The sequence below is a fragment of the Martes martes genome (genome assembly GCF_963455335.1).
Source record: "Martes martes genome assembly, chromosome: 12".
Classification (NCBI taxonomy): domain Eukaryota; kingdom Metazoa; phylum Chordata; class Mammalia; order Carnivora; family Mustelidae; genus Martes; species Martes martes.
In genome coordinates this window covers 60,790,807-60,806,805 of record NC_137900.1, presented here as the reverse complement: position 1 = coordinate 60,806,805, position 15,999 = coordinate 60,790,807, and the positions used below count along the sequence as shown (strand labels likewise).

Genomic DNA, 15,999 nt, shown 5'->3' with positions numbered 1-15,999 from the left:
CAAAATAAATAAGTAAATCTTAAAAAAAAAAAAAAGACTAGGGGGGCCTGGGTGGCTCAGTTTGTTCAGTGTCTGCCTCGGCTCAGGTCCTGATCCCGGGGTCCTGGGATGGAGTCCCGCATCGGGCTCCTTGCTTAACAAGGAGCCTGCTCTTCCCTCTGTCTGCTGCTCCGCCTGCTTGTGCTCTCTTGCTCTCTCACTCTCTCTCTAATAAATAAATAAAATCTTAAAAAAAAAAAGACGATTGATAGCTGGCTTCATGTGTATACAATGGGCCAATTTTAAAAATATGAATATATTTCTTATTTCTAATAATCCCTTCATTAGAACTAAAACATTAAGGTAAGGCATTCATTTCTTCAGAGATAATTCCTAGAGGAGAACAAAGACAAAAAAGATAATTCCTAACTTTTTGGTTTTAAAAATAAACCTTTGAAATTCCAGGCAGAGGCAGCGGTCATCAGAGTAAAAGCTGTTGAGATATCAGAATCTAGCCCCAAAGGCTGAGGGCATAAAACATTTATATGAACAACAGACTTGGAAGAATACTCTGAGAGACACAGTCCTGTCCTGCTGGAGCTCGGGGAAGTGACAGTCGTCCTAAAATTCCCCCGCACTCGATGTGAGTATAGAAGAGAAATGGCTCTAAGTACTCCTTATTTCCTGGTCTTCACCTACAGCACCATCGAAGAGTGGCTGAACATTTGCTGTGCCCTTGGAGAGGGGCAAGCCAGGGTTGAGAGAGCTTGGAGAGCCTGTAGAGGCCATGGCTGTTTGCCTGATCTCTACCCAATACCACACGACAGTGCAGGTGTCAACAGAAACTGATGATGACAATAGAGGACCAGATGTCCTGTCTTCTTTCCCAGTCCCAGCTGGTGGGTTTGGTTCTCCATAGGCCCTGAAAGCTAGGGAGGGGGTTGAGGAGAGGCTTCAACAAAGCTGAGATCCCACTGAATTGAATGAAATTAGGTTTTAGTCACTTAACAGGAGAGGGACTTGCAGAGACAACTAGCTGTCCATCAGCCCTTCTAGAAGTTGTTGCTTAGAAGCAACGATCCAGCCAGAGAAAACATTTTCTACCTGTTATCATGTTCACTGCTGATTTAATAACTGAGGTTATGTCTTTGTAGAACAAAGGCAATCCCTGTGCCCTGAAGCAGAATCTGTGTGTATCTGACCTCCCCATTGGCCCCTGGGTTGAGATCTCACAGGAGGAAGAGAAGCCCTACCCCAAGGCAGCCAGTACCGACACATTATACAATTTGGTGCTGTGACCCTCAATCTGTGATGCCTGCCAACCTCTGGTGAGTACTCTAAAGACACAAGACTGCCAAACGATGGAGAGAGCGCAAATGTCCATTGACTGAGGAATGGATAAGTGAATATTACTCAGCCATCAAAAACAAAAAAACAAAGAAATCTTGCCATTTGCAATGACATGGATGGAGCTAGAGTTTATCAAGCTAAATGAACAAGTCAGTCAGAGAAAGACAAATACCATGTGATTTCACTCACGTGTGGATTTTAAGAAAACAGGTGAACATAGGGAAAGGGGAAAAAAAAAAAAGGAGAGAGGGGAACAAACCATAAGAGACTCTTAACAGGGGCGCCTGGGTGGCTCAGTGGGTGAAGCCACTGCCTTCGGCTCAGGTCATGATCTCAGGGTCCTGGGATCGAGCCCCGCATCGGGCTCTCTGCTCAGCAGGGAGCCTGCTTCCCCTTCTCTCTCTACCTGCTTCTCTGCCTACTTGTGATCTCTCTCTCTCTGCCGAATAAATAAATAAAATCTTAAAAAAAAATAAAATATTAAAAAAAAAAAGAGAGAGACTCTTAACAATAGAGAACAAACCAAGGGTTGATGCAGGGAGGTGGGCAGGGGATGGGCTAGATGGGTGATGGGTATTAAGGAGGGCCCTTGTTACGATGAGCACTGGGTGTTACATGTAAGTGATAAATCACTAAATTCTACCTGAATCCCTAAATTCTACACCTGAAACCAATATTGTACTGTATGTTCATTAACTAGAATTTAAATTAAAAAAATAAAAACATGAGACTATGAGAATGAAATTGGCCCCATTCTCTACTCTATTTGCCTGTGTATTTCAGTAATTTTCAAACTTAAAAAATATTATTTTTATTTTTTTAGCAGTAGCAACTTTTTTCCAACAGAATCTTGTAGAGTCCTGTTATGTAAAAAAGGAAGGGAAAAGCTGTGTTTTATTGTAGTTTATTATTTCTTTTATAAGTTTAAATTTATAACAGTTACTTGGTTCAGCGATAATGAATGAGAATTCAAAGATAAGATTTTGATGAACACAAAAACTTGAAATCTGGAATTATGGATGATAATTGTCTTTGCATCAGTTTCAGCCTCCAATTTATTTTGGTATTTTGTTTTGGTTGCCTGCTGTAGAGAAAATTCTCATTCATACAGATAAGTAGTTTGCAAAGGGTCACTGTTTTTGAAATAGATCACCTTGCTATCTCAAACTATTTTTTATTTAAATTAAGATGGTACCAGGAAGAAGTACTGAGAAATTTTTGTTTCAGTATTGATTTGTGAGCATTTATGTCTACACCAAAATCTACACATGGATGTTTACAGCAGCTTTATTCATAATTGCCAAAATTTGGAAACAATCAAGATGTCTTTCAGTAGATAAGTGGGTAAATAAACCATGGTCCATCCAGACTGTGGAATATTGTTCAGCATTATAAAGAATTGAGCTATTGGGGCGCCTGGGTGGCTCAGATGGTTAAGCCTCTGCTTTCGGCTCAGGTCATGATCCCGGGGTCGTGGGATTGAGTCCCTGCTTGGTGGGGAGCCTGCTTCTCCCTCTCCCTCTGCTGCTCCCCCTGCTTGTGCTCCCTCCCTCTCTTTCTCTCTCTGTCAAAAAAAAAAAAAAATAAAATCTTTAAAAAAAATAAAGAAATGAGCTATCAAGCTATCAAAAGACATGAGGAAGTTTAAAAGCATGTTACTAAGTGAAAGAAGCCAACTTGAAAATGTTATTTACTGTATAATTCCAACTCTGTGACATTCTGAAGAAGTAAAAAGACGAGAACTTCCTAGGGGTTGGTGGGGAGCGAGGGATGAAGAAGAAGAGCATAGAGGCTTTTGCTGTGTTTCCCTGTGAAACTGAAACTGCTCTAAAAGACAAAGTTTATTAATTTTAAAAATGCTAGTTTGACATTAAAAATCAGAAAAAAACTGGTTTACTAGTAAGGTTGGATAACCACTCAATTCCTTATCATAAATGTAGTTAGAGAAGTAGCACCCCAAATTTATGGTTAATCCCATCACTATTTATAATGCGACATTATTACAGAGTGACCAGTTACATGTTTTTGTGTTATTGTGCAATCGGCTAGGACACCATGATGAGAACATGCGCTGAGCAGATGATTCTGAGCCCTGCCCGACACTTAATTGGGAACAGGGCTTATGGTACTCCCTGGTACAATTATATATACATGAGCGGATGTGCATCAGCCTAGATTAAAGAAAAGATCATGGCAGAACTACACTTATTCTAATCAAGGACACATTTAAAGAAGATAAAATAAATGCACAGAGATGGCAGGAAGAGATTTGTTCTGAGGTCTCTGCAAAAGGAAGGCAACTCAATGGCACACGTGCTAATGTGACAGTGGCCCCTGGTGTGTAAAAAAAAATCAAAACATTGCAAGTTTGCGCATGTCCATTGTTTCACTACCTATTAAAAGTTATTTGGGGTATATGTATATTTAAAGAAGTACTTGTGGAGTCTGACAAACTTCCATTTGGGAGTGGTTTGATACTTGTTTGATCAAACTTTATTATGCAGGAGTTTTGTCCAATGTGTGTTTGAACTTGTCTATTTTAGTGCCGATACCTTCTCTCTTTCAAAATAATGAATCACATCCCCTTCTACAGCTGGGACAAATATGTTATTCTGTTCTTTTTTGGCTTTTTGTCATCACGATGGTATTTTATGTTTAATTCCAATCCATCAGAAGCGTGTGGCAACGTTCGGTGTTTCGTGTGGATCAGAGGGAAACCTTCATTCAGTTGAAAGCTGTGGCTGCCCACTATTAAAAAGTGATTTTTTTTCCTTCACACTGTGAATTTTGACGTGACGTATACGTATTTAACTCTTATAGTTGTAATTTTCCAGTACCTCTGATACCGCTGATGTTTCAAAACTTTAAGAAGCAATGATGTGGGCCCCTGGGTGGCTCAGTGAGTTAAAGCCTCTGCCTTCGGATCAGGTCATGATCCCAGGGTCCTGGGATCGAGCCCCGCATCGGGCTCTCTGCTCAGCAGGGAGCCTGCTTCCCCCTCTCTCTCTGCCTGCCTCTCTGCCTACTTGTGATCTTTCTCTGTGTGTCAAACGAATAAATAAAATCTTAAAAAAAAAAAAAAGAGCAATGATGTAGTTCAGCAATTACTACCTTGTAGTAAGTTCAAATCTGGTAGGAAGAATCTAACATTGTTCCCTTGAAAAGATCTTTGTATTGTTCAATTGTTCTTCACTAGCAATTTATGTAGCTCAGTGGAGTCTTGGAGGGATTTAAAAACACTAAATAACTATGTTTCTGAGCCCTGAGCCCGGCTTTCTTACTGGCCTTACCTCCGACATAGGGAAATGGAAATATTTGGAGGTAGAGCCCATATTACAGAACGTCTTCTGTTTGATACAATTTGAGAGCTTCCACCCTAGGAATTAATGTCATTTTTATTGTTCTTCTCCCTGGCTTCTCCCAAGAGTGATTCCCAGTCAATCACTCTGCCGTCTCTTGTACTCCCAAAACACTCCTACAATTTTTTTTTCCCCTTAACTCTGTCATGCCTAGAATGATGTTTGTTTCCAATTATTGGATACTTGTTGCCACTGTAAATAGAGTATTTTTCCTGCTTTTTTTCCTTTTGTATATTGATGGTATGTAGGAATACAATTGATTTTTGAGAAGTTATTTCCATCTCCTTAACTTTTCTGAACTCATACTACTGCTAATAGCTTTCTGGTTAATTTTTAGAAATATAATAATTGTGTTTTCTATAAAATTTGGTATGTATTTCCTTCTCTGATATACTTATGACTCTTACTCTGTACCTGACCACACTTTATTTTATTTTTAAGATTTTATTTATTTATTTGACAGAGATCACAAGCAGGCAGAGAAGCAGGCAGAGAGAGAGAGAGAGAGAGAGGGAAGCAGGCTTCCCGCTGAGCAGAGAGCCTGATGCGGGGCTCGATCCCAGGACCCTGAGATCATGACCTGAGCCAAAGGCAGAGGCTTTAACCCACTGAGCCACCCAGGCGCCCCTTTTATTTTATTTTTTAAAAAGATTTCTTATTTATTTGAGAGAGAGAGAGAGAGAGAGAGAATGAGCAGGGAGGAGAAGCAGAGAGAGAAGCAGGCTCCCCACTGAGCAGGGACGCCCAGCTTGGGCCTCGATCCCAGGACCCTGGGATCATGACCTGAACTGAAGGCAGAGGCTTAACTGACTGAGCCTCCCGGGTGCCCCCACCACATTTTATATTTGTACTTGACTGCTCTCTGGAGCTATTTGAGATGGGAATAGCTAGTTTCTGGTCTAAAGTGTAAGAAGCTTGGTAGTCAATCCACTAACAAGTAAGAAGCTGAACAAACTGATTAATCAACAATCCTTACTTAAGAAATCAACAATCCTTAGGTCCATAAAGAAGTGAGGTCACAGGGCAAACCGTTGCCCTGGAAACTGGAGAGACTAGAGCAGGTGGCTGACATCAACTGACCTGGCACATGGCAGGAGCCTTCCACACGGGAGTCGCTTCCCTGCCTCTTCCTTCAGTCCCTCAGTCCCAAGTCTTCTAGGGCTTGCTGCTGGAAGTGTGGCCCGCAGAGCAGCAGCATAGGCATCCCCTAGGAACTTGTTAGAGACATGGGGCCCTGGGTCCCACCTCCGACTCACTGAATCCAAATCTGCATTTTCACAACATCCCCAGGGGACTCTTGAGCACATTGAGATTTGAGAAGCCCTGATCGCCGAGGCTTGCAGAAGTGGCCACCAGATGGCGGGGGTGAGGCAGGCAGAGGTAACCAGGGCCACAAATTGGCCATCCAAGGCTCCTTCAAATCATGCCCCAAGTGGCTTTAGCAATTTGGAGCCATAGCTCATGAACTGTGGAGGGGAGAATCCAGAGGGGACCCCTAATCAAAGAGTGACAGGTTGTGGGGTGTGAGCCATGAATTCCTCCCCACTGGGTTCTCCCTGGGTGTTTTCCCATGCATTGTTTATTGAGAGGGATGGAGGGAGGGGGGTACACTCACATTTCACAGACAAAGAAATTGAGACTCAGAGAGGGAAAGAAACTACAGTGGCAAACAGCATTGGAAGCAGAATCAGAAGGCAGGTCTCAGGCTCCCTGGCCCTGGACTCACAGTACCTCTGAAGGGACGTGGCAGAATGGCTCAGCCCCAGTCTGTGCTGACCAGAGCAACCTGTATGCCTACCTCCCATTCTCCCCTACCCAGCTGCTCTTTGAACTGCTCTCTTGTTTTCTTGGGGAGTGCTAGAAGCAGCTGTTGTAATAATTCAATTTAGAATACTAATGGACTTTCTACAATACTCAGGTTCCCGGACTTAACCCCCAGGGGAACAAAGCATCAATCTTAATTGGGAGCAAATAGAACCAGCCATGGTCCCCAAAGGATCCCCTGGGAGTCCTAATGGTTCCTGAGTCTGTGGTCAGTACCAGCTGCAAGCCACTGACTCTTCAGTGAACTTTCATCTCAATCTGTTTAGTTTTGCTCTTTTAGTTAGAAGAACAAAGACTTAAATTCATAGGCTTAAGTAAATTTCTTTATTTTTTCCCCTGAGAATTCATTTGGGTTGGTTAGGGAAATCACCTAAAATTTGTGAGCAGAAGTTTTAGTAGGGCTGAGGCTGATGGAGCCTGAATATTGGTGTTCCCATAGTCTAAGGAAAAATTTTAAACGGGGCAGGGGAGCAAAGGGCTGTAATAAAGCTCAACTCCCTCCCCCTCCTCTTATCCACTGTTGGTAAGACTTGCTCTAAGCCTGCTGGTAACACCGCAAGACAGATGAAGAGGAGATCATGACACAAAGGAAAATGCAGAGACAGCAACAGATAGCCCCAGACTGTCCTGTGTCCCCTTGCCTGCCTTCTCCGGGGTAACCCACTTTCCTCTATTTGCCTGTAGCCCGGCTCACCCTTAGTGGTAAGGAGGGTCAGATTGTGGTCAATTCAACAAGAGTAAGAGCCTCAGTTTACAGATTTCCAAGGAGGGAGGTTCTAACTGACCTCCTCTCACTCTCCTCAAGCCCAAAGAGAAGTTCAATAGAGATTGGTGTACTCTTTTCTCTCTCCTGCTGAAAAGCCCACAAGAAGTCCTAAACTTTGCAGGTAGTTTTGGTATTTTATATGCAATCCTACATGAATGGAACCTCTACCACTACCCAGAATCTGGGAGTGAGCAGAATCTTTCAAGTGCAATTGCAAGATAGCACTGATATACCTTTGGGGGTGTCCATGACAATGGACCTGCGATCTGTTCATAGATTCTTGTGTTCAGGTAAATCTAAGTACATATGTGGAAATATAATCACCATCTCCTGTGTCATGTAACACACACAATAAATCCAGGGGACTGGGAGGTGAGGAAGCGGCACAGGACAAGGATGCCCTAGGGACTATGATACTGGAAGCTGACTTTTACAGTCTCATTTCACCATCCCTAGTCTCATGCCTATGGCCTGGGGTTAGAGTCATCACCTTGGAAGGTCAGCCTTGAAAGGACCTCGAGGGCATCCAATCCCAAACTAAGGTACAGCAGGGAAGAGAGACAGCAAGGCCCAGAGAAGGAGCTGTGAGGGGCTGTGTCTCCAACAGCCCCTCTACTACCTCCCCCACTGCTGTGTTTTGTTATTAGTTCCGTTGGGTTTATTTGTTTATTTGTTTGCTTGCTTACTTGTGGCTTTGTTCACTGGTTGGTCTTATAACATATGCCTGGCATCATCCCACAAAGGGCTGAGATAAACCAAAACTACATCCAAGGCCAAAAAATTAAAAATAGACAGGAGAGAAAATGGGGCAAAGGAAAACTAAAAGTAGAAAAATAAAATAAAATTAAAAAGCCGAGGAGGAGTAAGATTCACCTCAGAAGGCAAACCGTCAAGAGGACTTCTCAGCTGCAGAGTTGAGACACGATACAAGCACACCAGGAACAGTTTTGAATCTAGGACAACTCAGATGTACAAGGAATCAGATTAAGTCTGGCATTGAGTCACCATCTGACCAGGTTGGGAATATGTTGCTTCCATATCCAATGAGGGACATCCTGGGGGCATGTGGGTGGCTTAGTCGGTTAAGTGTCCAACTCTTGGTTTCAGCTCAGGAGGAGATCTCAGGGGTCATGAGATCCAACCTCTCCTGGGGCTCTGAGCTCATCAGGGAGTCTGCTTCTCCTCTCTCTTTCCCTCTGTTCCCTCCCTCTTTTCCCCCTGTTCACACACTCTTTCACTCTTTAAGATTAAAGAGAAGAAGAAGAAGAAGAAGAAGAAGAAGAAGAAGAAGAAGAAGAAGAAGCAGCAGCCACCGCCGCTGCCGCCGCCGCCCTCTCCCTTCCTAGGGATTTCCCAGAGTCAGGAAGCCTCACATGGGGCCCAGAAAATGGTGGACATTTGTTTGCTGGTCTTCCAGGGTCCATTGCCCTTCTATCACTTTCTTACTCGTAACTCCAGGTGTTCCTCTGTATATAGCAGCTGTAGACTTAGGTTAGACTGACCCCACCTTCTGTTTTGGAGTAGGGTCCTGCTAGTCTATGTCAATCTGCATAATCTGATCTCACCTGCCACTGTGATTTGTTTGCAGTTTGCACTGATGGTACAGTCAAAGCAAACCTCAGGATATTTGTTCTCTGGTTGTAGGAACCAGTGCTTTCTATACCATGAGTGAATGGGGAAACTGCGGGTCCAGAGCAATGGCAGCAATCTTGTGACCATGAGACAAGTCAGCCTGAAAACAAACCTGACACTTAGAAGAGTGAGGAGTCAAGAGAATCTCAGAGCAAAGGAGCTAGAGCCTGATTAACTTTGCCTGAGGTTGACCCTACTTTTGGATAAATCCACATTATTCTGAAACCAGGTTGAGTAGAATTCTTTCTTTTGTGCAGTCGAAGGTCTCTCACCCACTATGACCTCCATCCTCCAAGCTGTTATGGCTGTGACCCAAAAGTCCAAACCTACAGCCCCCTAGCCCATCATATACCACACCCATGCCATAACCAACTCTTACTAATGGCTGATGATAGCTGTGCAACTGAGGATTATTGTAACCCTTTGCTTTCCCTAAAACATGTTTTGGACTTCCTTATTGTCTGGGTACCTGCATGGGAGTGTTTGTTGCTATGATACAAACACACATGTAATTTGTGTGGGGAACAAGAGTTGGACAACTGCTGTCTCCCAACTATGCAGTACTGTATCAGTGCATGATTGGAGCTGGGGCATGGGGAGGAGAGGCCAAACATCTCTCTGAGCTTCCTCAGATGGCTACACACTCAAGGTAAGAGCCCTCTTTTCCTGGTGCTAAGATATAAGGTAAATTCTTGCCATGGTGCTATCAGTCAATATGCTATGATGATATAGATGATACCTTTTATGTTATTCTTACTGAACACAGGCCTCTAGGATAATACCAAAGCTTGTACAGTGATTAGCAATTCTACATGGGGCCTCATAGTACATTCCAAGAGCCCAGTTCTACTAAAACCAGATTCTGTGTTTATCTCTTAATTTTGCACACACAGATGAGGCTTCACGGACACACACCAACTTCTGGTGGCAGAGAATCTAAGACTTCACTAGCATAAAATAGCTAAGATACGATGTCACTGTGGTTGTGCACAAAGCCAACAACTAGCCAACATTTCTAGAAATGTGAAGGCTCTTCCCTTCTAGGGTCATAGACAAAAGCTCCATTAACTATGGAACAATGAGTGGGTGAATAGATAGAGAACCAGTTTACTTTTTAGTCTTAGTCACAGCAGGGACCTTAGGAAGCTCCCTTCTCTACTTCGGGTTACCATTTCCCCACGAAAACAATGAGGAGTTTGGAGGTCTTGCGTTCTGGCATCTTTGAAATCACTGAGAGTCACTCAGTTAGGTGTTATTGACGTACCAGGTTCCTCACAGCAGTCTTTACATCCTTGTTCCTGAGGCTGTAGATGATGGGGTTGAGCATGGGGGTTACCACCCCATAGAAGAGGGAGGTAAGCTTGTCTGAAAGGTCCTGCTTGTCTGCCCCCAGGGGGTCCTTGGATTTGGGCTTCCCGTACATGAAGAGGATGGTCCCATAGAAGACGACCACCACAGTGAGGTGGGCAGAGCAGGTAGAGAAGGCCTTTCTCCTCCCCTCAGCTGAGGGGATCCTCAGGATGGTAGCAATGATGAACACATAGGAGACAAAAATGAACAGAACTGGGATCCCCAGAAAAATCACATTAGCCACGACCATGCTGATTACATTGATGGAGATGTCAGCACAAGCTAATTTCAGGACAGCCAGGATCTCACAAGTGAAGTGATTGATGACATTGTCCCCACAGAAGGGCAGTCTCATAGCCTGGGATGTCTGAACTACAGAGTTGGTGATACCAGCTGCCCAGGAGCCAGCTGCCATGGGCACATAGGCAGCCTTGCTCATGACCACAGGGTACCTAAGGGGGTTACAGATGGCCACATAGCGATCAAATGCCATCATGCCCAGAAGCACACACTCTGTGGCTCCCATGGCAAAGGAGAGAAACATCTGCACGGCACAAGCTGAGAAGGGAATGGTTTTTCTGGGGGTCAGGAAGCTGTCGAGAATGAGGGGGACTGAGGAGGTTGTGTAGCAGATGTCCAGGAAGGAGAGGTTCCCCAGGAAGAAGTACATGGGTGTGTGCAGGCGGGAGTCAAGGATGGTCACCAGGATGAGGACCCCGTTTCCCAGCAGGATGACCAGGTACATCAGAAGGATGAGCACAAAGAACATTTTCTCCAGCCTTGGGTGGGCTGAGAGCCCCAGGAGGATGAACCCCGCCCCAGAGGAGGTCTGATTGGACCTGTCCATGACGCATCTGCTCTGTCACCTGCGGGAACTCTCTGCAGTCAGTTTCAGCACTCTCTGACTCCAAAAGGGCCCAGGCAGCAGAGGAAAGATCCCCACCCTGCTGAGCTGTTGGAGAATAACTCTGACAATTTGGTCATCTCTATAGGACTCTAGGAAAAACGTAGTAGAGAATAATATTTAACTTCTGCTTCCAGTAAGAATGAAGAGTTAAATTGGACAAACTCTCCTGCATATGACAATTAAAAACAAAAACTAGATCATGACATAAAACATCTGCATAAAGCATTGGCGAGGTTATACGACCTTAAGAACCATAAGGTCATGATTCTGGGAATTGCGGAATTCAGAGACATGTAGCATTTGAGGCTGTGAGGTAACTGAATCATTTATAGAATCTGGGGGTGGCTGCTGAGAGGCTAAGCAGCACGATGAACAGGATCCTGAGGGTGGGAGACAGGTTTTGAGGTGCAAGGCTCACCATGAAGGGCCTCTAACTATACTTCTCCCTTTGGTAGGGCATCGCAAAGGGCAGCACCACAAGAGTAGGAGAGGATCTGAAGGAAACTTTGTTTACAGGTGTCGTAGCTCAGCTTCAGCTCTTCTCAAGCCCTGAAGTTGGTTCCCGGTGGTGGTGCTTCCAAAATCAGAAGCAAATGTAAATCCATGCTGAAGGAAAGCAGCATCGCCCCAGTCTTCCAAATCACTTCCATAAAGAATTTTGCAAATACAACATCTGGCGCACATTTAAAAAAGAGTAAGGCATGCAGGAGACAAGACCGCCTAAATGAAAACCATCAGAAAATCAAGCATCACTTTTCTTGGGACAGATGGGAGCCAACACCTCCCCTGCCCCAGTGTCACCTCTTGAGAGAACCAGCCCAGGCCATGGTGCCAAGGTCTTAACAACTGTTGATCCTTTGGTACGTTTGGAGCAGCAAAGGGGCCTCCTGCGCACTGTGGCCACACTATGGAGAATTCTGACTGAATCTCCCTTCTTTTCTTCATTCTCCATCTCCCTGCACCAGAGGCCCTAGCTTTTCCCTGAAACTGTTCACAAGGCCCCGAGACTCACTCTGTCAGCATTTCTTTCTAGAAAACTCGAATCTCTCCTCAGACTAAGAGCTCCCCAAACTGGGATTTATTCTGGGTCAATTAAAAAAAAAAAACAAAAAAACCTTGTAGGCCACATTGAGGGTGTTGGGCATTCAGATTTACCTGCTCTGTCTCTAAAACATTCATGAACTTCCCATCCAGCTCACCAAGGCCCTCAGCACTCCAGCTGCTCAGAGACACTCCCTTGGCTCTTAGAATTGTAGCTGTGACCAAGTACGTGCCATCAAAAGTCAGTTCAGGTTGACAGACACTGATGGAGCATCTGCTCTGGGCCAGGCATCACTCCCAGTAGTGGGAGCCCAGCAATGAAAGGCATAGCCCATGACCTTGAAGAGCTCAAAATCTAGTGGGGAAAATTGCCAGGCAAATAGCCTTGCCAACAAGTGATTGTATCAGTGGCAGCAGCAACCACAAGAATCACGTCAATGCTGCTGACAATGGGCCTTAGGATTTAGTTAGCAATGTGCTCCCTTTCCAATGCAGACCGCTCCTCCTGCCTTCCTCCTGGCCCTCCAGCCTGCACTTGGGTCCCCGAGTGACGTGGGACACTGCACTTCCTGACGAGGCTCATTCACTCTGAAGCAGCTTCACCCTAGACTGAGCTGGAATTTGCTCCTTTGCAACTTTAATCCCTCTTCCAAATGCCAGGACTCCAAATAGCTACAGATTGCTTGCCTTCAGCATAACGATAAACAAGAGTCAATCTCCCTTTTTCTCCCAGCATCTTAAAAACATCGATACATCACTTTGAGGCAAGCAGACCATTCAGGAATTGACCAAGTGGCTGCACAATCCGGAGAATGGCCCCCAGTTTGGGGCTGGCTTCCGTACCCAGGACACACTGTTACTTGTGACGTACGTGTTGGGGCGGTAAATCGGTCCCAGCCTGAGCTGGCCTGTCTTCTCCTAAGAATGTGGATCATGTGAAGAAAATATTCCCTTTATGCCATCATCACCAGATCTAGAAACACAGCTCATTATTATTACTGAACTTTGGCTTCTTAACTACAAAAAAAATAGAGCCTCCCACCCCCTCCATGGTTTTAATCAAGAAGGGACAAGTGCATGTGTGCAAAGACTATGAGTTGTGTGGTCCTGGGCGAAACCTGTCCCCTCTGTACGAAGTGGTATGAGTCCAGATGATCTCTCTTAGAGACCTTTGCAGTTTGCTGGGTCTATATTACTCTGGGAGAATAACACCATACCGATGCCAGGGCTTCTCCCCTTCCTGAGCTTCTACTCCATTACAATCAAACCTGATGATTATATATAGCTTGCTAATGAAAATCCTGATATGATCGAAACCTGCACTTACCTGGATCAGAAACATGGAGAACAGAAGTGATCCGTTCGTTTCCTGAGGGCTGGGAAGAGGCCACAGATCAGAAATAGCAACACTGGGTCTGAAGCGCCAGGGTGAGGGCTCAGAACTTGTGACAAGGATGGTGAGGGGTCCAGCCCGTCCTCTCCTCTCCACCTGCCTCCTGTGCTCAGAGCACAATCTCCAAAGGACTGGCCATCGCCTTTAGAAGATAATTTAAATTCTAGTGTGTTTTTCGGGACCATTTTAGTCCCTGAAGTCATTTAAAGTTTGGAAAGTGAGTGGTACTCAGTTTAGAAACTTTGTATCCTTCTGGGAGATCATCCCCAAGATCCAATTATGCTGAAGGCACTGGAGGAAGTTTGCTGCCTGCTTGTTTTTTCCCTCCCACCCCTCCTCCCTGCTTCTCTCTAAACATCACAATTCTGTTAAGAGGGTCCAACAGCCCACTGGGCAGTGATTCCAGGACTCACTCTGATTCCCAAGGCTTTTCTCCTGTGCTGTGCCCAAGCCCATCCCCCTAAATCTGTGCGTAGGCAGTGGCTCTTAGGAGTCTGAGTGGACTTTTTCTTTCTTTTTTTTTTAAGGTTGTGTTTATTTATTAGAGAGAGAGAAAGAGGGAAGGAGAGAGCATGTGGGAGCAGGGGGAGGGGCAGAAGAAGAAGCAGACTCCCCCCTGAGCAGAAAGCCCCTGATGTGGGGCTCAATCTCAGGGCCCAGAGACAATGCCCTGAGACGAAGACAGACACTTAACTGACTGAGCCACTTAAGTGTCCCCTGAGTGGAAGACTTCGACTTTTCCTCTGAATTTCAACTTGTTGAATTTGGCCCCTTGAAGCAACCTGCTGCTTTCTTCCTCAATCCTCACCCAGTGTCTATTCAAATCACTTCCTTTCAGCTTCCTGTCATTTGTGCACGTGCTCTGAAACCTCTCGGAAGTCCCTGACATAATGTGGCCAAGAACTGGGGTGGGTCCAGAGAATGGGTACATTCCTTTATTCAGCCAGCAAACACTGTACTGCCGGGAAGGCAGAGATGTGCAGAGGGACCACCGTCTCCGCCTTCTGGATTGCGCCCTCTAGTGGCAAGAGAGGAACATGAAGAGAAATGACCAAGGGAGGACGTGGAGAGGGAGAAGAGAATGCCCAGGCGCTGGGAAGAGCCCAGAGTCAGGGGTCAGACCTCCTGGCGGGGGGTGGGGTTGGGGGAAAATTATTCAAAGTCCATCATGTGCTGGAGCTGCCTCACCACTTGTGTACATCCCTGCCCCATTCCCATTCAGTGACTTCGTTGTTTGCTTGAAATTGGCCATCGTGGCAGTGTTTATACCACAGAAATCAGCAAATGCTCCAGACCAGGGCTTTTTGACTTGGAGATCCTGTTGTTGAACTTGACCAGCACACCACTGGAGGGCATGAGTGACAACTGACCTGACAATGGGGAGTGGGAATCATCCCAGGAAGCAGCAGCTGCATAAGTAAAGACACAGAAGAGCAGGTGCAGGAGAGCAGGTGCAGCCAGCAGTGCGGAATATGGCCAGAGTGTTCTGGGCAGGTGCTGCTGATGGGGAGGGAGGCGGGACTGGACTCTAGCTGGTCTTCAGGGGCATCCTGAGGAGATATGCTTCTATAAGGGCTCCAGAGGCATTTAGGGAGTTTAAGTAAAGGTCTGATGTGGTCAAATTTCCATCTGAGGTTGATCCTTCTGGATACCGTGTGGGGGAAGATTGGGGGCGGGAGGACAGAACTAAAGAGACAGGGAAACACTAAAAGGCAAGTGAAGATAAGGACGTTAACTGGGAAGGGATGGAGGGGTAGTGAAGAGAGAGGTTCAGGAAATGTTTGGTGGATGCAAAATACAATCCTAGAGTTTGGTTGCATGTAGCAGGCAGGAAAGAAGGTAGAGTCACTATTTCCTGCTCGGATGATGGGTGGATGCTGGGGACAGGAATGAAGTAGAAAACACTGACTGGGTTGCTGGTTTTAGGAGACAAGATGAATTCATTCTGGTGCACAGTGTGTTCATGAGTGGAGACTCACTGACTAAATGTCTAGAGTGACTGGAGGCCTGGGGTTGCTGGCCCTTCTCTGCCTCTCTGGATACAATTGCCATTGTACCCCTAAGAGATGGTCGGCAGCCCCCTGAAATGCAAAGTCAGAGCACCTATGGGATTCCCCCCTTCACCTCTGGGCTGCTAGGGTCCCACTTACTCTAAGGTGAGGACTCTCAGACAAAGTGGATCCCAAGGATAGAAAGACCCCAGAGAACAGTGACCCAGAGGAGGTCCACAGGGGTGTGGACGGTCAAGGGCCAGGAGCTAGAAAAGCTAGAAAGAACAGCTGACTCCTGAGCAGAGGGATTCTAGGCAGCTGCTTGGAACATTCACAAAAAATACCCTCCTCCTCTTAGATTCCTTCCAAAGAATAACTAGATTCCAATTCTAGGAAACGTCTAGATG

General features: G+C 45.6%; 1 protein-coding gene across 1 annotated transcript; it reads right to left on the bottom strand.

Annotated features, from left to right (window-relative positions):
- Positions 1–10,162: 10,162 nt before the first annotated feature.
- LOC308353764 (olfactory receptor 13C7-like) lies at positions 10,163–11,107 on the bottom strand (the record flags this gene model as incomplete). The annotated part of the gene is made up of 1 exon (XM_080820786.1): positions 10,163–11,107. The coding sequence occupies one exon, from the start codon at positions 11,105–11,107 to the stop codon at positions 10,163–10,165; it is 945 nt and encodes a 314-aa protein (XP_080676912.1).
- Between the last annotated feature and the right edge of the window lie 4,892 nt (positions 11,108–15,999).